This window comes from Pristis pectinata, chromosome 14 (genome assembly GCF_009764475.1).
Source record: "Pristis pectinata isolate sPriPec2 chromosome 14, sPriPec2.1.pri, whole genome shotgun sequence".
In the NCBI taxonomy this organism is placed as follows: domain Eukaryota; kingdom Metazoa; phylum Chordata; class Chondrichthyes; order Rhinopristiformes; family Pristidae; genus Pristis; species Pristis pectinata.
Genome location: NC_067418.1, coordinates 3,722,559 through 3,750,317, shown reverse-complemented (window position 1 = coordinate 3,750,317; position 27,759 = coordinate 3,722,559). Strand labels below are relative to the sequence as shown.

Here is a 27,759-nt window from a genome sequence, read left to right as displayed (position 1 = left end):
AGTGGTGGAGGCTGAGGGGAGATCGGATAGTTTATAAAATTATGAGAGGCATAGATAGAATAGACAACTGGTATCTTTTCCCCAGGGTAGAAATATCTAATACCAGAGGACATGCATTTAAGGTGAGAGGGAGAAAGTTTAAAGGGGATGTACAGGGCAAGGTTTTTATTTTACACAGAGAGTGGTGGGTGCCTGGAATGTGCTGCCAGGGGTGGTGGTGGAGGCAGATACCATAGAGACTCTTAGACACATGGATGTGCAGAGAATGGAGGGATATGGAACATATGCAGGCAGAAGGGATCAGGTGTCATTAGCTTAATCTAGCACAACATTGTGGTCTGAAGGGCCTGTTCCTGTGCTGTACTGTCCTATGTTCTATGAAAGTAAACTGAAAATTAGATTGTGAGAGAGATGTACAGCACAGGACAGGCCCTTCAGCCCATGATGTTGTGCCAAGCTAGTTAAACCAATGACTCCTAATGAATCTAATCCCACTTCCCCGCACATTGACCAAATCCCTCCCTTCTCTGCACATTCTTGTGCCTATCTAAGAGTCTCTTAAACACCCCTATCATATCTGCCTCCACCACCACCCCTGGCAGCACATTCCAGGCACCCACCGCTCTCTGTGTGTAAAAAATCAAAAACACTTGCCCCCATAACTCCTTTGTACTTTCCCCTCTCACCTTAAGTACATGCCCTCTACTATTTGACATTTCAATCCTGGGGAAAAGATGCTGGTTGTTTATCTATGCCTTGGATAATTTTATCCTCAGCCTATCCTATCAAATTTCCCCTCAGCCTCCGCCTCTCCAGAGAAAACAACCCCAGCTCGTCCAACCTCTCCTTATAGCTCATACCCTCTAATCCAGGCAGCATCCTGGTGAACCTCTTCTGCACCCTCTCCAAAGTCTCCACATCCTTCCTGTAATGGGGCGACCAGAATTGAATGCAATACTCCAGGTGTGGCCTAACCAGAGTTTTATAAAGCTGCAACATAACTTCCTGATTCATGAACTCAGTGCCTTGACTAATAAAGGCAAGCACGCCATACGCCTTTCAACCTGTCCAGCCACTTTTAGGGAGCTATGAACTTGGACCCCAAGATCCTTCTGTTCATCAATGCTGTTAAGGATCCTGCCACTAACTGTGTGCTCTCCCTTAAAGTTGGATCTCCCAAAGTGCAGCATCTCACACTTGCCCAGATTAAACTCCATCTGCCACTTCTCTGCCCATATTTGCAACTGATCGATATCCCGCTGTATCCTTTGGCAATCTCTTATGCAATCCACAACGCCAGCAATCTTTGTGTTGTCTGCAAACTTGCACACCCACCTTACCACATTTTCATCCATATCATTTACATATGTGACAAACAACAGAGGTCCCAGTACTGATCCCTGCAGATTCCATTGGAACTTCCCAAAGGCTGTTGGAGACGTACCTTTGGTGTGAGAGGTTATGGGGGCGGTGGGGGGAGCTGGATTTGGACTGGTTTGTTAAAGGGACGGCATAACTAGGATGGGTCGAATGGTCTACTTTATCTGCGTTGAGATCCTGTGAATGTGCCAAAGATGGTCCTTGCTGGGCACCCATTAAAATTGGACCCTGCGCTGGGGGAAGGGTCTGATAATCACCCTCAGTGAAAATCCTGCCCCTCACAGGACTGACAAATAATTAGAAAACGTGGATTTCTTTTTGTTTTAGAAGGCTGGGGTTTGGACAGCTACCTCTGTTTGCCAGAATATTTTGATGTTTACCACCTCTGGGTGTGTGTCGTTCCCCAAATCCTCTCTCGCCAATGAACCGAAGCTCCCATTCAAAGAATACATGCCTTGGACTGTGTCCAATTCTCAGAATGCATAGTGAAGCAAATCTCCTTCTCAACACTTGGATGGACATGGGGCTTCCTTCAGAAGCGGTCCCTGGAGAGAAATCTCCCAGCTCACCAGCAAGTCACATCTATGCCGGGAATCCTTGGGCACAGGAACATGTCCTTCACCTTGGTTCAATAATCAATTCCCGCCGCTGTCTGTAAGGAGTTTGTACGTTCTCCCTGTGTCTGCGTGGGTTTCCTCCGGGTGCTCCGGTTTCCTCCCACGTTCTAAAGACGTACGGGTTAGGAAGCAGTTGGCGCCGGAAGTGTGGCGACACTTGCTGGCTGCCCCCAGAACACTCAATGCAAAAGATGTTTCGATGTACCTGTGACTAATAACAATACCTTAGTCACCAACTTATGGAAACTGTTGAAATAAGTCATCGAGGGTACAGAGGGAAAAGAGGAAAGTAAGTTGTTTGGAGATGTGTGCTAAAGAGCTAGGCTGAGATTGACGGACTGAATGGCCTGCTATGCTGTAATGATTCTGATTGGACTCCCTCGCTGTTTCAAATGTAAGGGGGAGGTATACAGTAAATGGCCAGATCCTTTGGGGCATTGATGTACAGAGGGATGTTGGGGTCCAAGTCCATAGCTCCCTGAAAGAAGTAACACAAGTAGATAGAGTGGCAAAGAAGGCATATGGCATGCCGCAGCTGGAGTATTGTGTGACGTTCTGGTCGCCCCATTAGAGGAAGGATGTGGAGGCTTTGTAGAGGGTGCAGAAGAGGTTCACCAGGATGCTGCCTGAATTAGAGAGTATTAGCTCTGTGAGAGGTTGGACAAACTTGGGTTGTTTTCTCTGGAGTGTCAGAGGCTGAGGGGAGACCTGATAGAAGTTTCTAAGATTATGAAAGGCATTGATAAGGTAGATAATCAGTCTTAATCCCAGGATAGAAATGTCAAATACTAGAGGGCATAGCCTTAGATGATGGGGATGGGGGAAGTTTAAAGGAGATGTGTGGGGCAAATAAGATATTTTTATTAGTCACATGTACATCGAAACACACAGTGAAATGCATCTTTTGCGTAGAGTGTTCTGGGGGCAGCCCACAAGTGTCACCACGCTTCCGGCGCCAACATAGCATGCCCACAACTTCCTAACCTGTACGTCTCTGGAATGTGGAAAGAAACCGGAGCACCCGGAGGAAACCCACACAAACACGGGGAGAACGTACAAACGTTTTTTTACATTGAGAGTGTTAGATGCCTGGAAGACACTGCCAGGGGAGGTGGTGGAATTCAAGAGGCATTTAGACAGGTACATGAACATACAGGAAATGGAGGGATATAGAACGTGTGCATACTGGTGGGATTAGTTGAATTTGGCATCATGGTCGGCACAGACATTGTGGGCCGAAAGGCCTGTTCCTGTTCTATGTTTAACTCTTTTACAGATATTGACATCGTTTGCAGCCTTACTCACCATCCTCCCAATACCACTCACAGTGGCAGTCACAGGTCTCCAAGGTGAACCGCTCATGTTAGCTACAACTCCTAGCCCGAAGCGCAGGTGCCAAACCCTGAAGCAGCTCCTACCAACATCACAAGGTTACATCAGCCCTCAGCAGATTGTTGTGTGTGGAGAGGGTGTGTGAATGAACACATCAGTGATCAGGACCACCCAAGCTTAACCAACATTAATCTTTGGCAGGGAAGGAGCTGGGGAAGGGAAGTGACAATTATTCTGGAGTGAATCACATCCTTTCGGGGAACAGGATTATCTTGGTTTGACAGTTCTGGATGACCTTCATCAGTCAGGGCATTGAGTTTAGGAGTAGGGACATTGTGTTGCAGTTATATAAGTCATTGGTGAAGCTGCACTTGGATTATTCTGTACAGTTTTGGTCACCTTGTTATAGGAAAGACTGTAGCTGTGACACTTTACTCTGTATACTGTTATTGTTTTACCTTGTACTACCTCAATGCACTGTGTAATGAATTGACCTGTACGATCAGTATGCAAGACAAGTTTTTCACTGTACCTCGGTACGTGACAATAATAAACCAATTTACCAATACCAATTGTCAAGCTGGAGAAGGTGCAGAAGCGGTTCATGAGGATGTTGCCGGGACTAGAGGGTCTGCGTTATAGGGAGAGGTTGGCCAGGCTGGGTCTTTATACCCTGGAGTGTAGGAGAATGAGGGGTGACCGTAGAAGTTTATAAAATCATGAGGGGTATTGGATAAGGTGGACGGCCACAGTCTTTTCCCCAGGGTTGGGGATTCCATAACTAGAGGGCACAGATGCAAGATAAGATGGGAGAGATTTAAAAGAGACCTGAGAGGTAACTTCTTTACACAGAAAGTAGTTAGTACCTGGAATGAGCTGCCAGAGGAAGTGGTCGAGGCGGGTACAATTGCAACATTTAAGAGGCAGTTGGATAGGTCCATGGAGGGGAGGGGCTTGGAGGTTTATGGCAAACACAGGCAACTGGGACTAGCAGGGAAGTTGCTGTGGTCAGCATGGACCATTTGGGCCGAAGGGCTAGTTTCTGCGCTGTGTTACTCCATGATGGGTAACAACATTCCACTGCCAACAAACAGTTACCGAGTACTGTCCTGACCAAAGTCCCATCCCGAATACTCCATAACCTCCAATCAATCTCAAAGTGGCCACACAAATGGGCCATGATGGGTAAAGAAGGCGTACAGCATACTTGCCTTCATTGGTCGGGGCATTGAGTGTAAGAGTCAGTAAGTCGTGTTGCAGCTGTATAAAACTTCAGTTCTTGGTGTGCCCCAGCAGGTGATGCTGCAGAGAGCGAGGTGCCAGAGGACTGGAGGATAGCTGATGTTGTTCCATTGTTCAAGAAAGGCTCTAAGAATAAGCTGGGAAATTATAGGCCGGTGAGCCTGACGTCAGTCATGGGTAAATTATTGGAAGGTAATCTAAGGGACAGGATATATAAGTATTTAGATAGACAGGACTTGATTAGGGATAGTCAACATGGCTTTGTGTGTGGTAGGTCATGTCTAACCAATCTTATAGAGTTCTTTGAGGAAGTTACCAAGAAGGTCAATGATGGAAAGGTGGAGGACATTGTCTATGTAGACTCTAACAAGGCCTTTGACAATGTCTCGCATGGGAGGCTGGTCCAGAAGGTTAAGTCGCTTGGCATTCAGGATGAAGTAGTCAATTGGATTCAACGTTGGCTTAGCGGGAGAAGCCAGAGAGTGGTAGTAGATGGATGTCTCTCTGAATGGAGGCCCGTGACTAGTGGTGTGCCGCAGGGATTGGTGCTGGGTCCGCTGTTGTTTGTCATCTATATTAGTGATTTAGATGATAATGTGGTAAATGCGATCAGCAGATAATTAGTTGATAATCTAATTATCAACCTCGTTGCCTCTGTCCTGAAGCAGATGCTGCTGCTATGCTGCTCGTCCATGTAAACTGCAGAGTTGCAGGAGTTGAGCAGCTTCCTTGAACCACACCGGGGGGAGGGGGGGGGGTGGGGGAGGTCGTTTAGATTGACCTCCCACTAGTGGGGGAAGTGCAGAGGCCTCCACTGCCTGGAAAAGCTTGCTGCAGGTCACCATCTGAAACATTAACCCTGTTTCTCTCTCCAAAGATGCTGCCTGACCTGCTGAGTGTTTCCAGCATTTTCTGTTTTTGTTTCAGATTCCCAACATCTCCTGATTTTTATTGTTGATTTTCCAAAAATAATAGATCACTACCCGCCAATTCAACCGTTTGTGAGCAATCATTTGCCTGATATGGAGAAAAGAAAACTTTTAACTTTCTTAAACTGGGCTTTTCACCTTCAGGAGGTCACAGACACAGTTAAGGGTGCTATTTTTAGCCTGATAGATTTGCAGTGTGGGAGGGGGCAGATGGTGGGGGAGAATTGGATCGGTTCAGCCCGTGGTGTATCAGCACTGCTGGTGTGCTGGTAGGCAGTTAGACACCGGTAGCAGTCAGTTTCCCTTGATCAGCATAGACGTAGCATTGCTGGTTTAACAACAAACACTTGACGTTTTTTTTAAATGGGAGCCACGAATCAGGTTACGTTGTGCCTGCAGTGAGCTTGCTGACAGCTTTTATGCCACAGTAACCCAATGCCTTGGCAAGTTGACTGGCGAGAGCCTCTCGTTGAAGTTTGGGATTTATGCTGCAAACCAGATGCTCTGAATTTACTGAGGCGGGACGTTTTGTCTTGAGTTCATGTTGTACATCGCCTTGGCTTTAGTCTCTGCTCGACTTCAGGGAGGGCAGTGAGAGAGGGGAAAGGAGTTGAACATATTCCCCAGTCTTTAATATCGGTGCGATACATTGCTACTGTGCTGCTGAGGAGTTCACACTAAAGCTCCACTGATAGCTCTCTCTCTCTCTCTCTCTCTCTCCTCTCTCTCTCTCTCCTCTCTCTCTCTCTCTCCTCTCTCTCTCTCTCCTCTCTCTCTCTCCTCTCTCTCTCTCCTCTCTCTCTCCTCTCTCTCTCTCTCCTCTTTCTCTTTCTCTCTCTCTCCTCTCTCTCTCTCTCTCTCTCCTCTCTTTCTCTCTCCTTCTCTCTCCTCCTCTCTCTCTCTCTGCCTCTCTCTCTCTCTCTCCTCTCTCTCTCTCCTCTCTCTCTCTCCTCTCTCTCTCTCCTCTCTCTCTCTCCTCTCTCTCTCTCTCTCTTTCTCTTTCTTTCTCTCCCTGGGACGATGGCTACTGCATAGCATGGATGGTGAGATTGATATTTACAGACACCTCACTTGGTTAAAAAGGGTGAGTAGATTTTGTGTCTAACTCGGGAAATCTGTGCAGGTTTAAACAGCTCATCCTGAATTAAAGTTCCCCCACCCTTCCCTGTCTCACTTTGGGTGGGTGATTGTAAGTAAATTGTTACTCTGCTTATTCTAAAGTTGTAATTATGGAACATACTTTCCCGAAAACTTGCACTTCAGGAAAGCTTTTGAAATAGTGACAGAATTATGTGCAGTTAATGGTTACTTTGTGGGTTTAAAAATTACTTAAATGTTTACACGGGTCTTATCTGTTCCTTTTTAAAGAGTGCAGCAATGATTTGGAAGCAGGGTGATGAAGGGTCTGTTGTGGGAGGCAGTGGAGGCTGGAACAGGGTGGCTGGCAGTCAATCTCGTTTCCTCATCACCCGAGAGCAGATCAGGAAATAGCTTGCATTTCTGTATTATTGGAACCGTGTGTTCACTATGGAAGGCAACAGTGTGTTCAAATGAGCTTTGTCTCAGACCAGGAGTGGGGAAGGGGGGGAGCGTAGGTTGGGGGGGGAGGTGGGGAGAGTGGGATTTGAGGCTCTCCTCTGAGTGTTTCAAACTGCACATGCCGTCCACATCTGAGAAAGGCAAGATTGCGTATGGAAAAGTGGAACGAAAGTGCAGAAAAACAGTAAATGGTAAATTGGTTTATTATTGTCACATGTACCGAGGTCCAGTGAAAAACTTGTCTTGTAAACCGATCGTACAGGTCAATTCATTACACAGTGCATTGAGGTAGTACAGGGTAAAACAATACTAATTGCAGCATAAAGTGTTACAGTTACAGAGAGAGTGCAGTGCAGGCAGACAATAAGGTGCAAGGTCATAACGAGGTAGATTGTGAGGTCCAGAGTCCATTTTAAAGTACTAGGGAACTGTTCAATAGTCCTATAACAGTGGGATAGAAGCTGTCCTTGAGCCTGGTGGTACGTGCTTTCAGGCTTTTGTATCTTCTGCCTGATGGGAGAGGGGAGAAGAGAGAATGTCCGGGGTGGGAGGGGTCTTTGATTATGCTGGCTGCTTTACTGAGGCAGCGAGAGGTGTAGACAGAGTCCGTGGAGGGGAGGCTGGTTTCCGTGATGTGCTGAGCTGTGTCCACAACTCTCTGCTGTTTCTTGCGGTCCTGGGCAGAGCAGTTGCCGTACCAAGCTGTGATGCATCCAGATAGGATGCTTTCTGTGGTACATCGATTAAAAATTGGTGAGTGTCGACAGGGACATGCCAAATTTCTTTGGCCTCCTGAGGAAGTAGAGGTGAGCTTTCTTGGCCGTGGCATCTATGTGGTTGGACCAGGACAGGCTATTGGTGATGTTCACTCATGGGAACTTGAAGCTTTCAACCCTCTTAACCTCAGCACTGTTGATGTAAATAGGAGCATTTGCAACCCACCACCCCCCCCACCCCCCCACCCCTCCACCCTTCCTGAAGTCAATGACCAGCCCTTTTGTTGACATTGAGGGAAAGGTTGTTGTCATGACACCATGTCACTAGGCTCTCTATCTCCTTCCTGTACTCCAACTCATCATAATTTGAGATACGGCCTACTATGGTGGTATTACCTGCAAACTTGTAAATGGAGTTGGAGCAGAATCTGACCATGCAGTCATGAGTGTACAGGGAGTAGAGTAGGGGGCTGAGGACCCTGAAATGTATGTGCACAGGCAAATATCGGTGTGTGGTGTAGGAGATGCAGCAAACAAACATGTAGGTACCACTGTCAGATGAATGTTATGTTGGCCTGTGTTGCGACACAGGAGAAGGAGGTCTTACTGAGGTTGTCTGGGTCTTTGATGAAACCACAGTCAGGAAAATTGTGTGTAGTTCTGGTCTCCACACCCAAAAGTGAGGAAGCCCAGTGGGGCAGCTGGTGGACTTGCTGCCTCACGGCACCAGAGACCTGGGTTCAATCCCGACCTCTGGTGCTGTTTGTGTGGAGTTTGAACGTTCTCCCTGTGATCGCGTGGGTCTCCCCCTGTCACATGGGGAACTTGCGTTCCCACGCCCTAAGGACGTGTGGGTTGGTAGGTTAATTAGAGTCATACAGCATGGAAACAGGCCCTTCGGCCCAACTGGTCCATGCCGACCAAGATATTTGCTGCCACAAAAACAACAAATTTCACATTATATCAGTGATAATAATTCTGATTCTGAAGATTCCATCTAAGCCGGTCCCATTTGCCCACATTTGTCCATATCTCTCTAAACCTTTCCTACCCATGTACCTGTCCAAGCGTCTTAAATGTCGTTAATGTACCTGCCTCAACCACTTCCTCTGGTAGCTCGTTCCATATACAGACCACCTTCTGGGTGAAAAAGTTGCCCCTCAGGTTCCTATTAAATCTCTCCCCTCTCACCCTCAGTTTCCCCAACCCTGGGAAAAAGACTGTGCATTTACCCTATCAGAATCAGATTTATTATCACAGACTTGTATGTCGTGAAATTTGTTGCTTGGCAGCAACAGTACAGTGCAAAGATATAAATCTATAGAAGGTATCTGTGCCCGTCATGATTTTATACACTTCCAACCTTCATTCTCCTACGCTCCAATGTAAAAAGTACCAACCCACTCAACCTCTCTCCATAACTCACTCCCTCGAGTCCTGGCAACATCCTTGTAAATCTCCTCTGCACTCTTTCCAGCTCACAGTTATTCGGCCACTGTAAATTCTCTGTAGCTTGTAGGTGAGTGGTACAATCTGATGGGAGTTGATGAGAGAAGAATAAAAAATGAGATTAATGTAGGGTCGGTGTAATGGTTGACAGTCGGTGCGGACAGTGGGTTGAAGGGCCTGTTTCTGTGCTGCATCTCTCTGGGACTCTACAACAATGACCAACTGAATACAAAGCAGTCTCAAGGGGTCGTTTGGTCAACTTCTCCTTCTGTTTTGTATGTTGCATCCCTATATCCCCTTGGGATTTGTGAAGCACTATGTTGTGTGCACCGCATGTTGCTTTACAACAAGCCTACATTTGCATTAGCACCAGTGTAATTTGCTGGAGGAACTCGTGAGTCGGGCGTTACATTAGCACCTTTATTGGAACCGAGGTAACCTGATAACTTGACACTGAGCTACACAGAGATGTTCATAAGATTGATCGAGATTTTGATCAAAGAAAAGTTTTCAGAAAGCAAGTCTTTAATTTACATTTTTTTAGTCATTTTTCGGAGACGCCACAGTGCATTACCGCCAATTAAGTTGTTCTGGAGCAACAACCAATCTGCTAGAAGAACAGTGCATCCAGCAGCATCTGTGGAGACAAAGGAATCTGTGGAGGGGGAAAGAAAGCCTCTGATGCAGGGTTTCGACCAGAAACGTCGACGGTTCCTCTGCCTCCACAGACGCTCCTTGACCTGCTGAGTTCCTCCAGCAGATTGTTTGTTGCTCCAGATTCCAGCGTCTGCCGTCCCTTGTGTCTCCTAAATTAATCTGAAGCTTAGCAACAGCTAATTCCTCCACAGAATTTTCCACAAAGCGCAATGTGGTCGTAGAACATGGCACAGTACAGCACCAGAACAGGCCCTTCGGCCCACAATGTTATGCTGAACCAAGCAAGCTAATGACACTTCATCCCTGCTGCATGCATGGGGTCCAAATCCTTCCCATTCTCTGCACATCATGTGTCTATCTAAGAGCCTCTTAAATGCCTCTGTTGTATCTGCCTCCACCCCCACCCCTGGCAGTGCATTCCAGGCACCCACCACTCCCTGTGTGAAAAAACTTGCCCCGCACATCTCCTTTGAACTTTTTCTCTCACCTTAAATGCATGTCCTCTGGTATTAGACATTTTGACCCTGGGATAAAGATACCGGCTGTCTGTGCCTCTCTTAATCATCAGATGATCTCTGGATCGAGGAATAAAAATTGACTCAGGACTTGGGGGGACATTGTCACAGTGAGGCTTGTAACTTCTGGGCTTCGTGAAACTCGTGGGATCCTCCACATCCCCAGCGCAGTGGTGCAGCTAATGGAACTGCTGCCTCACAGCTTCAGTGACCCGAGTTCCTCCCACATCCCAAAGACATCCAGCTTCACACGTTAACTGGTCACTGTAAATTGCCCCAGTGTGGAGGTGGGTGGTAGAATTGTTAGAAATGTAGAAAGAATAGTTTACGGGGAAAATTAGCTGGGAAATGCCAAGTGGACTTTATCGTCATGTGCGGAAGTATTGGAATTGGTTTATTATTGTCACTTGTACCGAGGAACAGTGAAAAACTTGTCTTGCAAACCGATCGTACAGATCAATTCATTACGCAGTACATTGAGGTACTACAGGGCTAAGGTGAGGTACAGGTACAATGAAAAACTTGCTTGCAGCAGCATCACAGGCATGTAGGTAGAGATAACATACAGCGTATAAATTATCCATAAAATTATACTAGACAGTGAAGATAAAGGCTGTGTGCAAAAATAAGACCTTAGTGCAAAAAACAAAGACAATCAGAGACGTCCACGCAAGTGCAAGAGGAGGTCCGTAGTGTTCCGTTGCTGAGGTAGGGTTAGGGTTGTGCAGGTTGGTTCAAGAACCTGATGGTTGTAGGAAAGTAGCTGTTCCTGAACCTGGTGGTGTGGGACTTCAGGCTTCTGTACCTCCACCCTGACAGTACCAGCGAGAAGATGGCATGGCCTGGATGGTGGGAATCCTTGATGATAGAAGCCGCCTCCTTGAGGATTGCTCTGTGAGGCAGTAAAGACTTGTTGGGCTGAATGGCCACCATCTTTGTTGTAAGGGAATAAGGAAATCCACCTGAAGAAGAAAGTGGGTGTTGGGTTAAGTTCTCCCACAGCCCAGTGCTCCTTCAGTACTGCACTGTAGGGTCAGTCTAGGCTGAGGAGCCATTTAATGAAACAGAGAGGCAGATCTTGAGGCATGGTTAACCTCAGGCACGGCTGTCAGTGGTGGGGAGATCAGAGGTGCAGTGCAGGTGTACAGAGATTTTTGGAGGGTTGTAGAGCTTTAAGGTGTCACACCAGACTGGGTGTCCACAAGAGTCGATGAATGGGGCTGGTTGAACAAGACTGCGTCAGAGTTTGGAAGTGGGCGGCAGGATCCCGAAGGGGGGAAGAGGGAAGTGCCTGGGATGGTGGGATCTGGAGGCGGAGGGTTTCAGCAGCAGGCAAGCTGAGGGAGGGGTGAACAGGAGCAATGGACTGTTTCAGTAAGTGATCCTGAGGGTGGAGAGGACAAGTGTTTGCAAGCTCAGCTCAAGGGGGCTGAGTGAAGAACATTAATGTCTTTCTCCAGTGCAAACCAAACTCGCTTTGTTTAGTCACGTTACTGTTGCTCTGAGAAAGCCCAGAACATTGTGCCTCGCTTAACCCTTGGCAGTCCAGTGGGAAGATGCACTTCGCTCACTCGAGAGCCTGAGCTACAGGGAGAGGTTGGGCAGTCTAGGACTTTATTCCTTGGAGCGTAGGGAAATCAGGGGTGACCTTTTAGAGGTGTGTAAGACCACGAAGGGCATAGGGTGAATGCGCACAGTCTTTTTCCCAGGGAAAGGGAATCAAAAACTAGAGGGTATAGGTTGAAGGTGTGAGGGGAAAGATTTAAAAGGGACCTGAGGGGCAACTTAGAGTCATACAGCGCAGATACAGGCCCTTCGGCCCAACCAGTCCATGCCGACTACGGTGCCCACCCAGCTAGTCCCAATTTCCTGTGTTCGGCCCATATCCCTCCAAGCCCCGCCCCTCCATGTACCTATCCAAGTTCTCCTTAAGTGATTCTATTGTTCCTACCTCAACCACTTCCTCTGGCAGCTCGTTCCATATACTCACCACCCTCTGCATGAAAAGTTGCCTCTCAGGTCCATTTTTAAATCTTTCCCCTCTCGCCCTAAACCTTTCTCAACTAGTTTTTGACTTCCCCACCCTGGGAAAAGACTGTTGTCATCCATATTATCTATGCCTCTCATAATTTTAAACATTTCTCTAAGGTCACCCCTCATTTTCCTACGTTTTAAGGAATAAAGAGCTAGCCTGGCCAACCTCTCCCTATAACTCAGGCCCTCTAGTCCTGGCAACATCCTCGTAAATCTCTACACTCTTTCTGGTATAACCACGTCTTTCCTACAACAGGGTGACCAACGCTGTACACAGCACTCCCAAGTGCGGCCTCACCAACGTCTTGTACAAACTTGCAACATAATGCCCTAGCTCCTGTACTCAATGCCCTGACTGATGAGTCTTCACGCAAAGGGTGTTGTGTATATGGAACGAGCTACCTGAGGAAGTGGTTGAGGCAGGTACATTAACGACATTCAAAAGACATGTGGATAAGTACATGGATAGGCGGGGTTCAGAGGGATGTGGGCCAAACACAGGCAAATAGGACTAGCGTGGTGGGTACCATGGTCATCATTGGATGAGTTGGACCGAAGGGCCTGTTTCCATGCTGTATGACTCTGACTTCAGTCCAAATCGGACACTTCTCACATTGATACTGCACCATGTGACAGACATCACCTTTCTTTTATCATAAACTGACACCAACTTTCCTTGGACATTTGTAGCATGTTTGAAGAGCAGAAAGCATTATTTCTTCTACTAAAGTTATCAACGAGCAAAGAGTTCATGTTTTTAAAATGTGTTTAAATCTTTTCGTGGCCTTGTTCTTCCTCTGTTGTGACATCCAACAGTAAGTGCTTATCCCCTGAACTCCCAGGTCAAAGAGAAGTAATTGGTTTATTGTACCGAGATACAGTGAAAAACTTTTGTCTGCGTGCCATCCAGACAGATCTTGCCATACGCGAGTACATTGAGGTAGTACTGAAGGAAAACAATACAGAAAGCAGAATATAGTGTTAGAGTTACAGAGAAAGTGCAGTGCAGGCAGACAATAAGGTGCAAGGACCATGATGAGGTGAATTGGGAGATCAAGAGTTCATCTTTCAGCATATAAGAGTTTTAAAACAGCAGGACTGAAGCTGTCCTTGAACCTGGTGGTGCGTGTTTTCAAGCTTTTGTATCCTCTCCCCTATGGAAGGGGGGGAGAAGGGAGAATAACCGTGGTGGGAGGGGCCTTTGATTATTTCGTTTGCTTTCCCAGGGCAGGGGGGAGTTCAGATGGAGTCAATGGAGGGGAGACTGGTTTGTGTGATGGACTGGGCTGTGCCCCTGCGATTTCTTGCTGTCTCAGGCAATGCAGTTGCCATACCAAGCCACACAGGATGCTTTCTAAAGTGCATCTGTAAAAATTGGTCAAAGTCATCAGGGAGTCACTCGGGAAGCAGTCCGTGCTCTTGAAACTTTCCTCTGTCCACACCTGGAAATCTCTTTCTGGGACAGAGCGCAGAATGTTTGGTCTCAGGCATATGATCGCCATGGCTTGCTGAGCAGAGACAACTGAGAGTAATTTGGAGACACGACAGACCGTAGATGCTGGAAATCTGGAGCCACACACAAAGGAGCTGGAGGAACTCAGCGGGTTAGGCAGCGGAGGGAAATGGACAGTCGATATTTCGGGTCGAGCCCCTTCATCAGGTCTCCAAATGGTCTCAACCTGGAACATTGCCTCTCCATTTCCCTCCATAAATGCTGCCTGACTTACCGAGTTCCTCCAGCTCCTCAGTGTGTTGCTTGAGAGTAATTAGGACCTGCAAATGAACGCTCATGTTGATTCGCTTGCCTTGCCGCTGGATCTGTAGGAGTTTGCAGAGAAAATATTCGTGGGATTTTTCCAGACCTTTGAGGCATTGCTGTAGGTAGTCCAGGTCTCCAAGGCATAGAAAAGGCAGTCATCACTGCTACCTAGTAAACTCTTGAGTTTTATGCCAGGTTTGAGGTCTTAATCTTCAAACACTTTAATTTCTCAGGAGGATTAGAGGATGAATTTTGGATTACTTTGACGAATCTCACAAATATTATTCTGGCTTCAATGAAAAGGGAATACTTTCCTCGTATAAAGAAGCATTCAACAGCCTAATTCACACAACCTACTGCAATGGAGTTTCCCTATCCCTTGCCTGTCAGTTCCTCAAATATCTCAAAATTGTTCCCTTAAGTTATATAAACATATTTTTAACCACAATTCCCATTCATGTTTATATAAAATCTTAAAAGCTACCACTTTGAGCAAGGAACACTTCACCCAACTTCACCTCCTGGGATGTTTTTCTCCTTGTTATGTCTGTGAGTTAACGTACGGCCATTTCGTGCTTAAAAGCATAGTATAAACCTTGTTTATGTTCTTTAATCTTTGAAAGAGGCATTAAAATGAGGTGCCGTCTGCTGTCCTGGGTTATCACAGACGTTCCCGTGGCACTGTTTCATGTCGTCATCGAGTCATAGGGTTTAACAGCACGGAAACAGGCCCTTCGGCCCAACTCATCCATGCCGACCAAGATGCCTAATCTACGGCCCATTTGCCCGTGTTTCAGAATCAGGTTTATTATCACTGACTTGCAGGACGTGAAATGTGTTGTTTTGCGGCAGCAGTACAGTGCAAGACATAAATATTACTATAAGTTACAAATATAAATAGTGCAAAAGAGGAATAACGAGGTAGTGTTCGTGGGTTCATGGACCGTTCAGAAATCTGATGGCGGAGGGGAAGAAGCTGTTCCTGAATCGTTGAGTGTGGGTCTTCAGGCTCCTGTACCTCCTCCCCGATGGTAGTAACATGAAGAGGGCATGTCCCGGGTGGTGAGGGTCCTTAGTGATGGGCGCCACCTTCTTGAGGCAGCAACCATCACTGAACCCATGTCCCTCTGTACCTTTCCTCTCCACGTACCTGTCCAAATGTCTTTTAAACACTGTAATTGGACCCACCTCTACCACTTCCTTTGGCAGCTCGTTCCATATACCCACCTCCCCCTGGATAGAAAACTTGCCCCTCAGGTCCCCTTTAAATCTCTCCCCTCAAACCTATGCCCTCTAGTTTTAGACTTGCCTACCCTGGGAAAAAAACTGCAACTATTCACCTTATCTATGTCCAACATGATTTTATATAAAGTCACCCCTCAGGCTCCTACACTCCAGGGTAAACAGTCCCAGCCTGTCCAGTCTCCCCTTATAACTCAAGCCCTCTACACCTGGTAACATTCTTGTGAATCTTTACTGCACCCTCTCTAGCTTAATGACCTCCTTCCTATACCCAGGTGACCAGAACTGCACACAATACTCTAAATGTGGTCTCACCAATGTTTTGTACAGCTGTAACATGATGTCCCAACTGCTGTACTCAGTGCCCTGACCAATGAAGGCCAGCATGCAAAACACCACCTTCACCACCCTGTGTCTCCACTTTCAAGGAACTATGTACCTGTACCCCAAGGTCTCTCTGTTCTGCCACACTCTCCAGGGCATAGATAAGGTGAATAGTTGCAGTCTTTTTCCCAGGGTAGGCAAGTCTAAAACTAGAGGGCACAGGTTTAAGGTGTGAGGGGAGAGATTTAAAGGGGCAACTTTTTCCACACAGAGGGTGGTGGGTGTATGGAATGAGCATTGTTTGTACATTATGATTCTCCCCATCTCTCCTCTACAGAGGAAGCTGTGGAGACGGGTACATTTATCACACTTAAAAGACATTTGGACAGGTCTGTGGATAGGAAAGGTTTAGAGGGATATGGACCACTCTGTACTAACTCAATGTATCTGCACTGTGTAATGAATTGACCTGTACGATCGGTGCGCAAGACAAGTTTTTCACTGTACCTCGGTACAAGTGACAATAATAAACCAATTCCAATACTTCCGCACATGACGATAAACTCCATTTGGCATTTCCCAGCTAATTTTCCCCGTAAACAGCAGAGGTTTTCTTCCATTTTCTGTGCCCAGGAGGGACCCCGTACGTGCCACCTTGTTGTATGACCGTACCATTTGTGTGACAAAAGTGTTCTCTAATTAACCCCTAAACAGCCAGCTCAAATAATTTGTTACAGCACCCCTTCTACCCTGCCTAGTCCAAAATCGGTGGTGAAATGGTTGGTTGAGGAGCCATTAAAATACATGTTTTTCCTCCTAGGGTGACTTCATATCGCCTTCCTTTTGGTTTGTTAACTTGAGGTTAATGTAAATCTGTTGCTCCCTAACCCAGCTCAGCTGGCTGTGGTTGGCAGCTTTTAACAGTCATTTGCTGTTTATAGGAAAGAGTTTTGTTTTGTTGGTGCTTCAATGTGTTCGAAATGATGTCTGTATACGTACAGGAGTGAAAATATGCAGCTGTGTTACAAAGTGCAGGACTGGGGAAGGGAGGGAGCTGTGGTTAAGCTGGGCTGTGACTTGAGTAATTTGCTCATCTGTGGACACGACGCTGAGTGCAGGAAGGAGAGATCAGCTTTGGACAAGCTTTGGAGAAATAAAACTGGCTGGGGAAAGGTTACATTAGGCCAGTTTACATAAACTCTATTCCCTTGAGTTTAATAGGTCGAAGGGGTAATTAATCTGTTCCCCAGGTGACAAGGGGAATGGAGAGAAACCTCAGTGTTAGTACAAATACATGGAATCGTAGAGTTGTACAGCGCAGAAACAGGCCCTTCAGCCCAACACATCCCTGCTGACCCTTTTGCCCATCCACACATCCAATTTGCTGACATTAGGGCCATCTCCTATGCCTTGCCTACTCGTGTCTGTCTAAATATCTCTTAAACACAGTGATTGTATCTGATTCCATCGCCTCCGTTGGCAGTGAGTTCCAGATATCAACAATTCTGTGTAAAAAAAACTTACCCCTAAGTATGAGGGGCATAGATAGGGTGAATGTGCACAGTCTGTTTTCCAGGGTTGGGGAATCAGGAACTAGAGGGCATAGGTTAAAGTGAGAGGGGGTAACACTCTATTCTGCATTCTGTTATTGTTTTCCCTTGTACTACCTCAATGCACGGATGTGATGAAATGATCTGTATGGATGGCATGCAAAGCAAAGTTTTTCACTGTACCTCAGTATGTGTGACAATGATAAACCAATTTAAGAGGGACCTGAGGGGCAACTTTTTCACCCAGAGGATGGTCAGTACATGGAACAAGCTGCCAGAGGAAGTGGTTGAGGCAGGTATATTAACAACATTTAAAAGGTACCTGTATAGATAAGATGAGATATCTTTATTAGTCATATGTACATCGAAACACGCAGTGAAATGCACCTTTTGCGTAGAGTGTTCTGGGGGCAGCCCGCAAATGTCGCCACACTTCCGGCACCAACATAGCGTGCCCACAACTTCCTAACCTGTACGTCTTTGGAATGTGGGAGGAAACCGGAGGGAACCCACGCAGTCACGGGGAGAACGTAGAAACGCCTTACAGACAGCGGCCGGAATTGAACCCGGGTCACTGGCGCTGTAAAGTGTTACGCTAACCGCTACACTACCATGCCTGCCCTCATGATAAATAGGTAGATGAATAGGAAAGATATCAGGGGGATATGGGCGAAACACAGGCAAATGAGACTAGCTTCGATGAGAATCTTGGTCGGCGTGGACCAGTTGGGCCGAAGGGCCTGTTCCGTGCCGTATGACGCTAAGTATCCGTACAACCCCCTTTAAAGCTTCTACCTTTCACCTTAAACCTTTACCCTCTTGTTTTTGATACCCCTACCAGAGGAAAAAGATTCTGACTACCATTTCATAATCTTATGTACTTCTCCCAGATCACCCCTCAGCCTCCTTCGCTCCAGAGGAAACAGTCCCGGCCTGTCCAATCCCTCCCCATATCTCCAATCCAGGCAGCATCCTGGTGAATCTCCTGACAAATGGTCCTGGAAACCCCTTCCTGAAAAATTGATGGAGAGAAACATTCTGGCTAGATTTAGGGCTTTATTGATGTAGGAGAAGGCTATTTGGCCCCTCGAGCCTGCTTCACCATTCAACCACCCTGGCTCATCTCATTCCTCAGACATTACCATCTCCTTGCCCTATCTCCATATGTCTGTTAAGAAGTTCCTCCTCATCTCCGAGCTAAATGACCTACCCCTTCTTCTGACCCCATGAATTTAGGACGTAGAACACTACAGCACAGTTCAGGCCCTTCGGCCCACAATGTTGTGCTGACATTTTATCCTACTTTAAGATCTATCCAACCTTTCCCTCCCACATAGCCCTCCATTTCTCTATCATTCATGTGTCTATCTAAGAGTCTCTTAAATGCCCCTAATGTATCTGCCCCCATATTTGGTGTATATGACAATAAACTAATCTGAATCTGAAAATTAAATTGATTCAGTCAACTGCAGAACGAGGCTATTCGGCCCCTTGGAATGGTGCTGGTTCGTAGAGTTTTTAACCTGAGTTTGATTCTTGGTTGTGTTCCGTGCCCAGGGCAATCACCGTGCAGCTGTGAACAATGAAACCTGCCAGGACCGATTAGCGAGGTTGGAGAGTGACCGGGAGTGCCTGGTGCTTCAGGTGGGTGAGCTCGAAAGCCGAGAAATTCCCTGACAGGATGCCTTTTAAAAACATTAGCGCTGTGTTGCACATCACCCTAGTGCTGCTCATAAAAGTCCCAGAAAGGTTGTAAAATAATATAAGATATCTTTATTAGCCACATGTACATCGAAACACACAGTGAAATGCATCTTTTGCGTAGAGTGTTCTGGGGGCAGCCCGCAAGTGTCGCCACGCTTCTGGCGCCAACATAGCGTGCCCACAACTTCCTATCCCGTACATCTTTGGAATGTGGGAGGAAACCGGAGCACCCGGAGGAAACCCACGCAGACACGGGGAGAACGTACAAACTCCTTACAGACAGTGGCCGGAATCGCTGGTGCTGTAATAACGTTACGCTAACCGCTACACTGCCATGCCTGAGGAAAAATGCACTGCCCAACGTGGGGCTCGAACCCACGACCCTGAGATTAAGAGTCTCATGCTCTACCGACTGAGCTAGTCAGGCTTATGAGAGCTTCTGAGAACAGTATTCAAGTCAAGTTTATTGTCATGTCACAAGTACAGTGAGGTACAGGTACAATGAAAAACTTGCTTGCAGCAGCAACACAGGCACCTGGGTACACAGACAACACACAGAATTTAAATTATATATAAATTATATCAGACAATGAAGAAAAAAAGACTGTGCTAAACAAGACAGTGCAAAAAGAAAACACCATCAGAGACAAGGCCATGGTAGTGCAAGAGGTAACTTGGTTTATTATTGTCACATGTACTGAGGTACAGTGAAAAACTTTGTTTTGCATGTCATCCATACAGATCATTTCATCACATCAGTGCATTGAGGTAGTACAAGGGAAAACAATACCATGCAGGCAAGGTAGTGTAGAGGTTAGCGTAATGCTTTACAGCACCAGCGACCCGGGTTCAATTCCGGCCACTGTCTGTAAGGAGTTTGTACGTTCTCCCCGTGTCTGCATGGGTTTCCTCCGGGTGCTCTGGTTCCCTCCCACATTCCAAAGATGTACAGGTTAGGAAGTTGTGGGCGTGCCATGTTGGTGCCGGAAGCGTGGCGACACTTGCGGGCTGCCCCCAGAACACTCTACGCAAAGATGCATTTCACTGTGTGTTTCGATATACATGTGACTAATAAAGATATCTTTAAAAAATTCGGAATAAAGTGTTACAGTTATAAATCAGCCATGATTGAACGGTGAAACAGTGTCGATGGGCCGAATGGCCTAATTCTGCTGCTCTGTCTTCTGGTCAGTTGCAGAGAAAGTGCAGTGCAGGCAGACAATAAGGTGCAAGGCCATGACGAGGTAGATTGTGAGGTCATTGTACACTGCGGTGTGCGGTGGTCCGTAGTGTTCCCTTGCTGAGGTGGGGTGAGGGTTGTGCAGGTCGGTTCAAGAACTGAATGGTTGAAGGGAAGTAGCTGTTCCTGAACCTGGTGGTGTGGGACTTCAGGCTTCTGTACCTCCTGCCTGACGGTAGCAGTGAGAAAAGGGCATGGCCTGGATGGTGGGGATCCTTGATAGATGCCGCCTTCTTGAGGCAGTGCCTGCTGTAGATGCTATTAGTGGTGGGGACGGCTGTGCCCATGACGGACTGGGCTGTGTCCACTACTCTCTGCAGCCTCTTGCATTCCTGTGCATTGGAATTGCCGTACCAGGCCGTGATGCAACTTGTCAGGGCTGTTGGGTTTCCCAGCGGCAGTTTCAGCGTAAGGTACTGTGCTGGTCTATTGTAAGGTGTGGCTATTGTTGCTGTTTTTAACCCGGTAGTCTCCTCACAAAAGGATTTACCTCAACTGTGAAGCAGCACTCTTCAAGCCACTGGAAAATGCTGCTGCTTAGAGAAGGTGAGAGGGGTAAAGTTTTACCCACTGTCCTGTGTGTTTCTACAGACCACTGGGGTTGGAAGTTGTGCTGGAGGCAACTCTGTGAAGTCATTTGGGAAGCTTTATGCCAGGGAAAAAATGGTGCTCAGAAGAATGAAAATCCCACCAGAAAGTCAGGGGTTAAATTTTCCAACACGAGCAAGAGATCTGGAAAAAAGTCTTTAATTTATTCCTTCATAAAACGTGGCAATGGCAGCATTTAGTGACCATCCCTAATAAGATAAGGTATCTTTATAAGTCACATGTATATTGAAACACAGTGAAATACATCTTTTGTGTGGAGTGTTCTGGGGGCAGCCCGCAAGTGTCGCCACGTTTCTGGTGCCAACATAGCATGCCCACAACTTCCTAACCTGTATGTCTTTGGAATGTGGGAGGAAACCGGAGTACCCAGAGGAAACCCACGCAGTCACAGGGAGAACGTACAAACTCCTTACAGACAGCGGCCGGAATTGAACCCAGGTCGCTGGCACTGTAATAGTGTTGCACTGACCACTACACTGTAGTAGGCAGGCACAGTAGGCAGGCAGGAATCCTGGTCAGCATGGACCAGTTGGGCTGAAGGGCCTTTTTCTGTGCTGTATTGCTCAGAAAGAAACTGGATAAATGTGCAGCACTTTGGGGAGAGAGGGATTCATTGGACTGCGAGGCAGCAGAAGCATGATGGGCCAAATGCCTCACTCTGCACTGTACTGGAATTGTATGAGAATTTACAGCACTGAAGCAGACCATTCAGCCCATCTTGTCTGTTAGATGATGTTATGCCATTGTCTTGTAATTAATCCCTCCAGCCAGTGGAGGAGCCAGAGTGTCAAATTGACATTAGGATTTGCAATGTTTTTATAAAGTTTTATTGAAATCATGAACTTGGAACAGAATTAGTGGTTTAAAATGAAAGTGGAATGATTTCTGTGTGTCCAAGAGTGAGTTATCTTCCAAACTCTGACCCCACTTCCACTGAAGGCCATGTGACCTTTGGCACTTCGACATGGGACGAGCCTTTGCCCTTTAGAAGCGCAGCGTAGCTTGTGTTGCGACCTTTAGCACTGTTGTTCAGTCCCTGGGACAGAGCCAGACAACACGGCTGCTATTTGTTTGCTCTTGCATTCCAAGTTCGAGCTGAGGCTTGCTCAACCTTGCCAGGCCCAATCCAAACCTTGATCGGCACCAACCTCAGCACTGCCCCGTCCTACATTCCGACAGGGAATTACAGAAAGTCTCTGTGGCAGGCACGGATCCCTGCACACAAGCCAGATGCAAATTAATAGACCAAAGCGATTCTACTTCCTCATTTACAGAGACCAGCTGTAGACATTCATAAACGAAACCTTTGAAAGCTACAGAGGGGAACAGCATGATGATGTTACTGCCTTTGTTGTTCTCTTGCTTAAAAAGAGAGGTTTACTTCCCAATTAGCCAGGGATAAGTAGGGCCGGGCTTCTCATTGAGCTTTTCCTTCTCGGCTTCCAGGTGAGTGTGCTCACGGATCAGGTGGAGGCACAAGGTGAGAAGATCAGGGACCTGGAGTCTTGTCTGGAAGAACACCAGCTGAAGCTCAACTCAACGGAGGGGATGCTACAGCAGGTAAGCGGCGATGAGACGCAGTGTGGACAGAGAGGCTCACTCATAGAGGTGAAGCTGGCAGGCAGTTGTTGCCCATCCCCATCAGGGCTTGAACTTCCTGTGTCTTGCTGGGTCATATCAGAGGGGCAGTTCAGAGTCAGTCACGTCGGTGGGTTTGGAGTCGACGATAGGCCAACGGGGTGAGAATGGTAGGCATCCTTCCCCGAAAGGCAAATCAGAATCGGATTTTTTATCACTGAATTAGATGACGTGAAGTGTGTTGTTTTGCGGCAGTAGTACAGCGCAAAGGCATCAAATTACTATAAATTACAAAAATAAATAAATAATGAGGTCGTGTTCATGGACCGTTCAGAAATCTGATGGCGGAGGGGAAGAAGCTGTTCCTGAAATGTTGAGTGTTGGTCTTCAGGCTCCTGTACCTCCTCCCCGATGGTAGTAACGAGAAGAGGGCACATCCCGGGTGGTGAGGGTCCTTAGCGATGGATGCTGCCTTCTTGAGGCACCGCCTCTTGGAGATGTCCTCGATGGTGGGGAGGGTCATGCCCGTGATGGGAGTTGGCTGAGTCTACAACCCTGTGCAGTGAACCAGTTGAGTTTTTGCAACAATCTGGTGGTGCTCTGGTTACCCTTACTGAGATCTTTGTTCAAGATTTATTTAATGAAATGCATTTAGCTGTCTCGGGATTTGAACGGCCCGTCTCTCTGGAGCAATAGTCCAAGGCTTGGGGTTGCTAATAATCCAGAAACATAATCACTACACTTGCAGACCCTTGCACTCCAGCACTACAGTTTACTCTCTAAACCCCTTTACTACTTGGAACTATAGTTGATACAGATACTTTTTTAAAAGCACTAAATATCTCAGTCATAGATACAGCAGGGGAACAGGCCCTTCAGCCCACCACATCCCTGCCGACCATCAACACCCATTTACACTAATCCTACACTAACCTATTTTATTCTCCCCACATTCCCATCAACTTCCCCCTGATTCTACCCCTCACCCACAGCCACACACCAGGGGCAAGTTACAGCCGCCAACTCACCCACCCACCTGCACCTCTTTGGGATGTGGGAGGAAACCGGAGCACCCGGGGAAAACTCGTGCAGTCACAGGGAGAACGTGCAAACTCCACACAGACAGCACCAGAGGTCAGAATCGAACCCGGGTCTCTGGTGCTGTGAGGCAGCGGCTCTGCCCGCTGTGCCACTGTGCTGCCCTCCTGACACTTTCTTCTCTTGTTGCTTATTACGAATGACCCAGAAATGGAGATGCTCTTTTCCCAAAGCATTGAGAGGTTACATGAATGAGAACTGTCATCCTACATGTTCAGAAAAAGGCGTTGTTCTAATTGGAATGTTTACCTGATGATTCATGGATTTGGTGGAGAGGCAGAGAGAAACTGTGTCCTCTGGTAGTGGGAAGAATTAGGAATAAAGGGGGCAGGATCTTTCATTCAGAAGGTACGTCTCAGCACACAGAGGTCAGTGGGAATCTGGAATTCACTTCCTAGAAATCTGTGTAATAGTTCGGGACTAGTTAAACATGTAAAGGCTGAGATACAAAAGGTTCACGGACTTGTAGGATTGTTATGGCACAGAAGGAGGTCATTTGGTCGACCAAGTCTATACCAGCAGTTGGTGGAACAATCTCACCAGTTCTTGCTCAAGACCCTACAAATGGTTCACTCCCCAGTTTCCACCCAATCACCGTTCAAAGCCCCGATTGACTTTGCTTCCAACACAGTGCGTTTCAGACAATCTCCAGTCTCTGCGTAAAAGAGTGGTTTTCTTATATCCCTGGGGTCATAGACCCACGGTGTCGTACAGCACAGAAACAGGCCCTTCGGCCCAACTCGTCCATGCCAATCAAGATGCCCATCTCAGCTCATCCCATTTTGCCTCTTGAACCTTTTGCCCAAGTTTTAAACTTGATAGCAGAGCAATTAAATATTGTAAAGAAACTGTTCAGCAAAGATGCAACTACAAGGAAGACCAGCTCAAGGCACAGAATGGCCTCTTCCTGTTTCTCTGCATGAAAAGATTTCCAGTTAAGAATGTCACTGATGGTCCGGTGTGGGTGTGTTTTTCTTTCTAAAATGCCTCCCCAGGGTGTCAGTTTCAATGGACCAGAGTCTGCAATGCATTGCAGTTGGATGCACCCGTGTTGCAATTCCACAAGCCATGTTGCACTGCAAAGGCAGCTCCCGGGCTGCATTGCAGTTCCACGCGCTGTGAGCTCGTAGTCTTTCCTTCCTGAAGCTTTGACCTTCCTTTGGAAAAGAAACACCAAGCGGAAGTTGCTTTGTAGAGGAATCATTCAGTTCTTTACCGAGCCGGTGGAACAGGGAGTTGATTTGGAAACTGAATCAATTTAAGAGGTTTCAGTTCATGGTGAATATGCAACTTTGCAGGTTTTGAGGAAATTGTAAGATGGACCCACCCTGGGGGGAGGAGGGGGAACGGGACACTAACACAGGCGTTCTCACTTGCGTTGGTTCTTTAGAAAGAAACGGCACGCTTAACACAACGTCGAAAGGAGATGTGAATTTTTGCTCTCATTACAATCCTCGGGACTCTGACGCTGCTGTTGGGTTTTGAAGCCTAGATATTGTTGGTGCGTAGGAAGACGTGCCTGGAGAGAAGAATTCTCCCCCAGCCTGCAATGTGGTAACGAGCCGATGGATAAGTAGCACGTGATGGGATCCTTACAGTCCTCTCGAGAGGACAGGTGAGGCCCTTGTTTAACATCACAGAGGCAGTGGGGTGCTCCCTCCGTACTTCACTAGGCGTGAAAGCCTGGAGTTTTGTGCTTGGTAAGATCGGGACTTGAACCCGCCACCTTCTGACTCGAGGGGCGAGGTGGTGTCCACTGAGCCACCCAGAACTGCTGGACCTGTGGAGGGGCAGTGGGACTTTGGATGAACATCTCATCCAGAGAGCAGTGCCTCAGAGAATGTAACACTGCAGCTGGTGTACACCAGGGTGCAATGAAACTCATGGAGTCAGAGTAATACCGCAGAGAAACAGGCCCTTCGGCCCAACTCATCCATGCCAACCAAGGTGTCTTCCTAAGTTAGTCCCATTTGTCTGCATTTGGCCCATATCCATTTAACCTTTCCTATCCATGTGCCTGTCCAAGTACCTTTTAAATGTCATAATTATGCCTGCCTCAACCACTTCCTCTGGCAGCTCATTCCATGCACTCACCACCCTCTGTGTGGAAAAAGTTGCCCCTCAGGTCCCTTTCAAATCTTTCCCCTCTCACCTCCAACCTATGCCCTCTAGTTTTGGACTCCCCTACCTTGGGGAAAACTCCCCTACCCTTTTCGATGCCCCTCATGATTTCATAAACCTCTATAAGCCTCCTACGCTCCAGGGAAACAGTCCCAGCCTGCCCAGTCTCTCCAGATAACTCAATCCCTCCAGTCCCAGCAACGTCCTTGTGAATCTTTTCAATTTGGGCTAAAGGGCGTGCTTCCATGCTGTACAACTCTATGACGGGCTTGTGGGTTAAACGGCCAGTCTAAATTCAAGGAGCCTTGGTCACAAAAAGAATCAAAGAAGAATTGATGGACCGGTGAGGGAGAAGTGCTGCCCCAAACACACCAATCCCAGCAGACCCATTACTGTGGGAGTAACAAAGGGAACAAGGAACAAGGAAATGGATCTGGTGGAATTGCCATGTTTGGGGAAGGCATTGGATGCAATGGACTGAATGGCCTTCCCTACGTTGTTATGTTAGCCCAGTTATCAGAGCTATGCAAAGACAGAACACTGCACTTGGTATCAAGCTGTGCTGTCGATGCTCTGCAGGTCAGGCAGCAAGGGCAAGTGGCTCTGACACACGCCAGACCCAGTGAAGCGAGTTCGAATCCTGCTTCTGAACACAAGATATTAAAAGCTGCCCGGGTTTTCTGTTTGCTGTCGACGTTAAGAGGAGCTGCTTCAACCTCCACTGGTATAGAGTCATAGAGTAATCATTAGCGAGGTAAAACTCTGGTTAGACCACACTTGGAGCACTGTGTCCAGTTCTGGTCGCCTCATTATAGGAAGGATGTGGAGGCGTTGGAGAGGGTGCAGAGGACATTTACCAGGATGCTGCCTGGTTTAGAGAGTATGGATTATGAGGAGAGACTAAGGGAGCTCAGACTTTACTCTTTGGGGAGAAGGAGGATGAGAGGAGACATAATAGAGGTGTACAAAATATTAAGAGGGATAGATAGAGTAGACAGCCAGCACCTCTTTCCCAGGGCATCAATGCTCAATACAAGAGGACATGACTTTAAAGTAATGGGTGGGAAGTTCAAGGGAGATATCAGAGGGAGGTTTTTTACCCAGAGAGTGGTTGGGGCGTGGAATGCGCTGCCTGGGGTGGTGGTGGAGGCAGGTACATTGGTCAAATTCAAGAGGTTGCTAGATAAGCATATGGAGGAATTTAAAATATGTGGGAGGAAGCGGTTAGATAGTCTTAGGTGAGGTTTAAAGGTCAGCACAACATTGTGGGGCAAAGGGCCTGTAGTGTTCTATGTAGCACGGAATCAGGTCCTTCGGCCCATCCTGTCCATGCAGACCATGGTGTCTTCCTGAGCTGATCCCATTTGCTTGCAGTTGACCCATATCCCTCTAAACATCCCCTCTCCATGCGCCTGCCTTTTAAATGTTATTTCTTTTAAATTTTGTTTACTGGGATTAGGAGTACCTTTTCCACTGAGCTTTCTTGCGCAGAGCAGCAGTCAGTAGACGTGTGCTGAGCTCAGCGCTGCAACGTCCCTGCGGTGACGAGTTGTTACGTGGGGAAGGTGAAGTGAAAGGCCACACACCTCCCCTTCCCAGGAACTGCTCGGTGTCAGTAAGCAACGGGGCCCGTTCCATCTCCAGGTCATCTCCAGCTTTGTGTTGGTCTGGTGCTCTGCTCGTTCGGGGTGTGAGGGAGGGACTCTGATCTCTCCAGCCAGCCCCGTCACCTCAGGATGACCCAAAGTCCTTCACAGCTGGTAGAAGACTCTGAGAGTAAAAAAATAAATCCTGGAAGAATTCAGCGGGTCGAGCAGCATCTATGGAGCCTCAAGCGATACGTCGATGTTTCAGTCCTGATGCAGGGTCTTGGTCTGAAATGTCCACACTTTCCTTCTGCCTCCACAGATGCTGTCCAACCCGCTGAGTTCCTCCAGCAGTTTATTTTCTTGCTCCAAGCTCCAGCGTCTGCAGTCTCGTGTGTCTCCGAAGCACTTTGTGAAGTGTTGTAGGAAATGTGTCGGTCAGTTGGTCTGTATGGCCAGCTCAGCCAGACTCTCCTACCTCTTTCCCCCAGTATTGGCCGTGGGATCTCTCACCCCTTTCGGAAGCTTGAGTATCTTA

General features: G+C 47.4%; 1 protein-coding gene and 1 non-coding gene across 11 annotated transcripts in view; one reads left to right on the top strand and one right to left on the bottom strand.

Moving 5' to 3' along the window:
* LOC127577915 (liprin-beta-2-like) overlaps positions 1–27,759 on the top strand; it is a 285,732-nt gene that overhangs the window by 133,929 nt on the left and 124,044 nt on the right. For 9 of the 10 annotated variants that reach the window (XM_052029589.1, XM_052029588.1, XM_052029584.1 and 6 more), the window contains exons 4-5: positions 18,843–18,929; positions 22,285–22,398. In XM_052029589.1, the coding sequence (XP_051885549.1) occupies positions 18,843–18,929; positions 22,285–22,398 (201 nt within the window). Of the gene's footprint in view, positions 1–6,440; positions 6,585–18,842; positions 18,930–22,284; positions 22,399–27,759 lie in introns of those variants that run through there. The other variant, XM_052029591.1, reaches the window with a different exon arrangement.
* On the bottom strand, positions 19,344–19,416 carry trnak-cuu (transfer RNA lysine (anticodon CUU)). The gene has a single exon. It is a non-coding gene; the product is annotated as a tRNA-Lys (tRNA).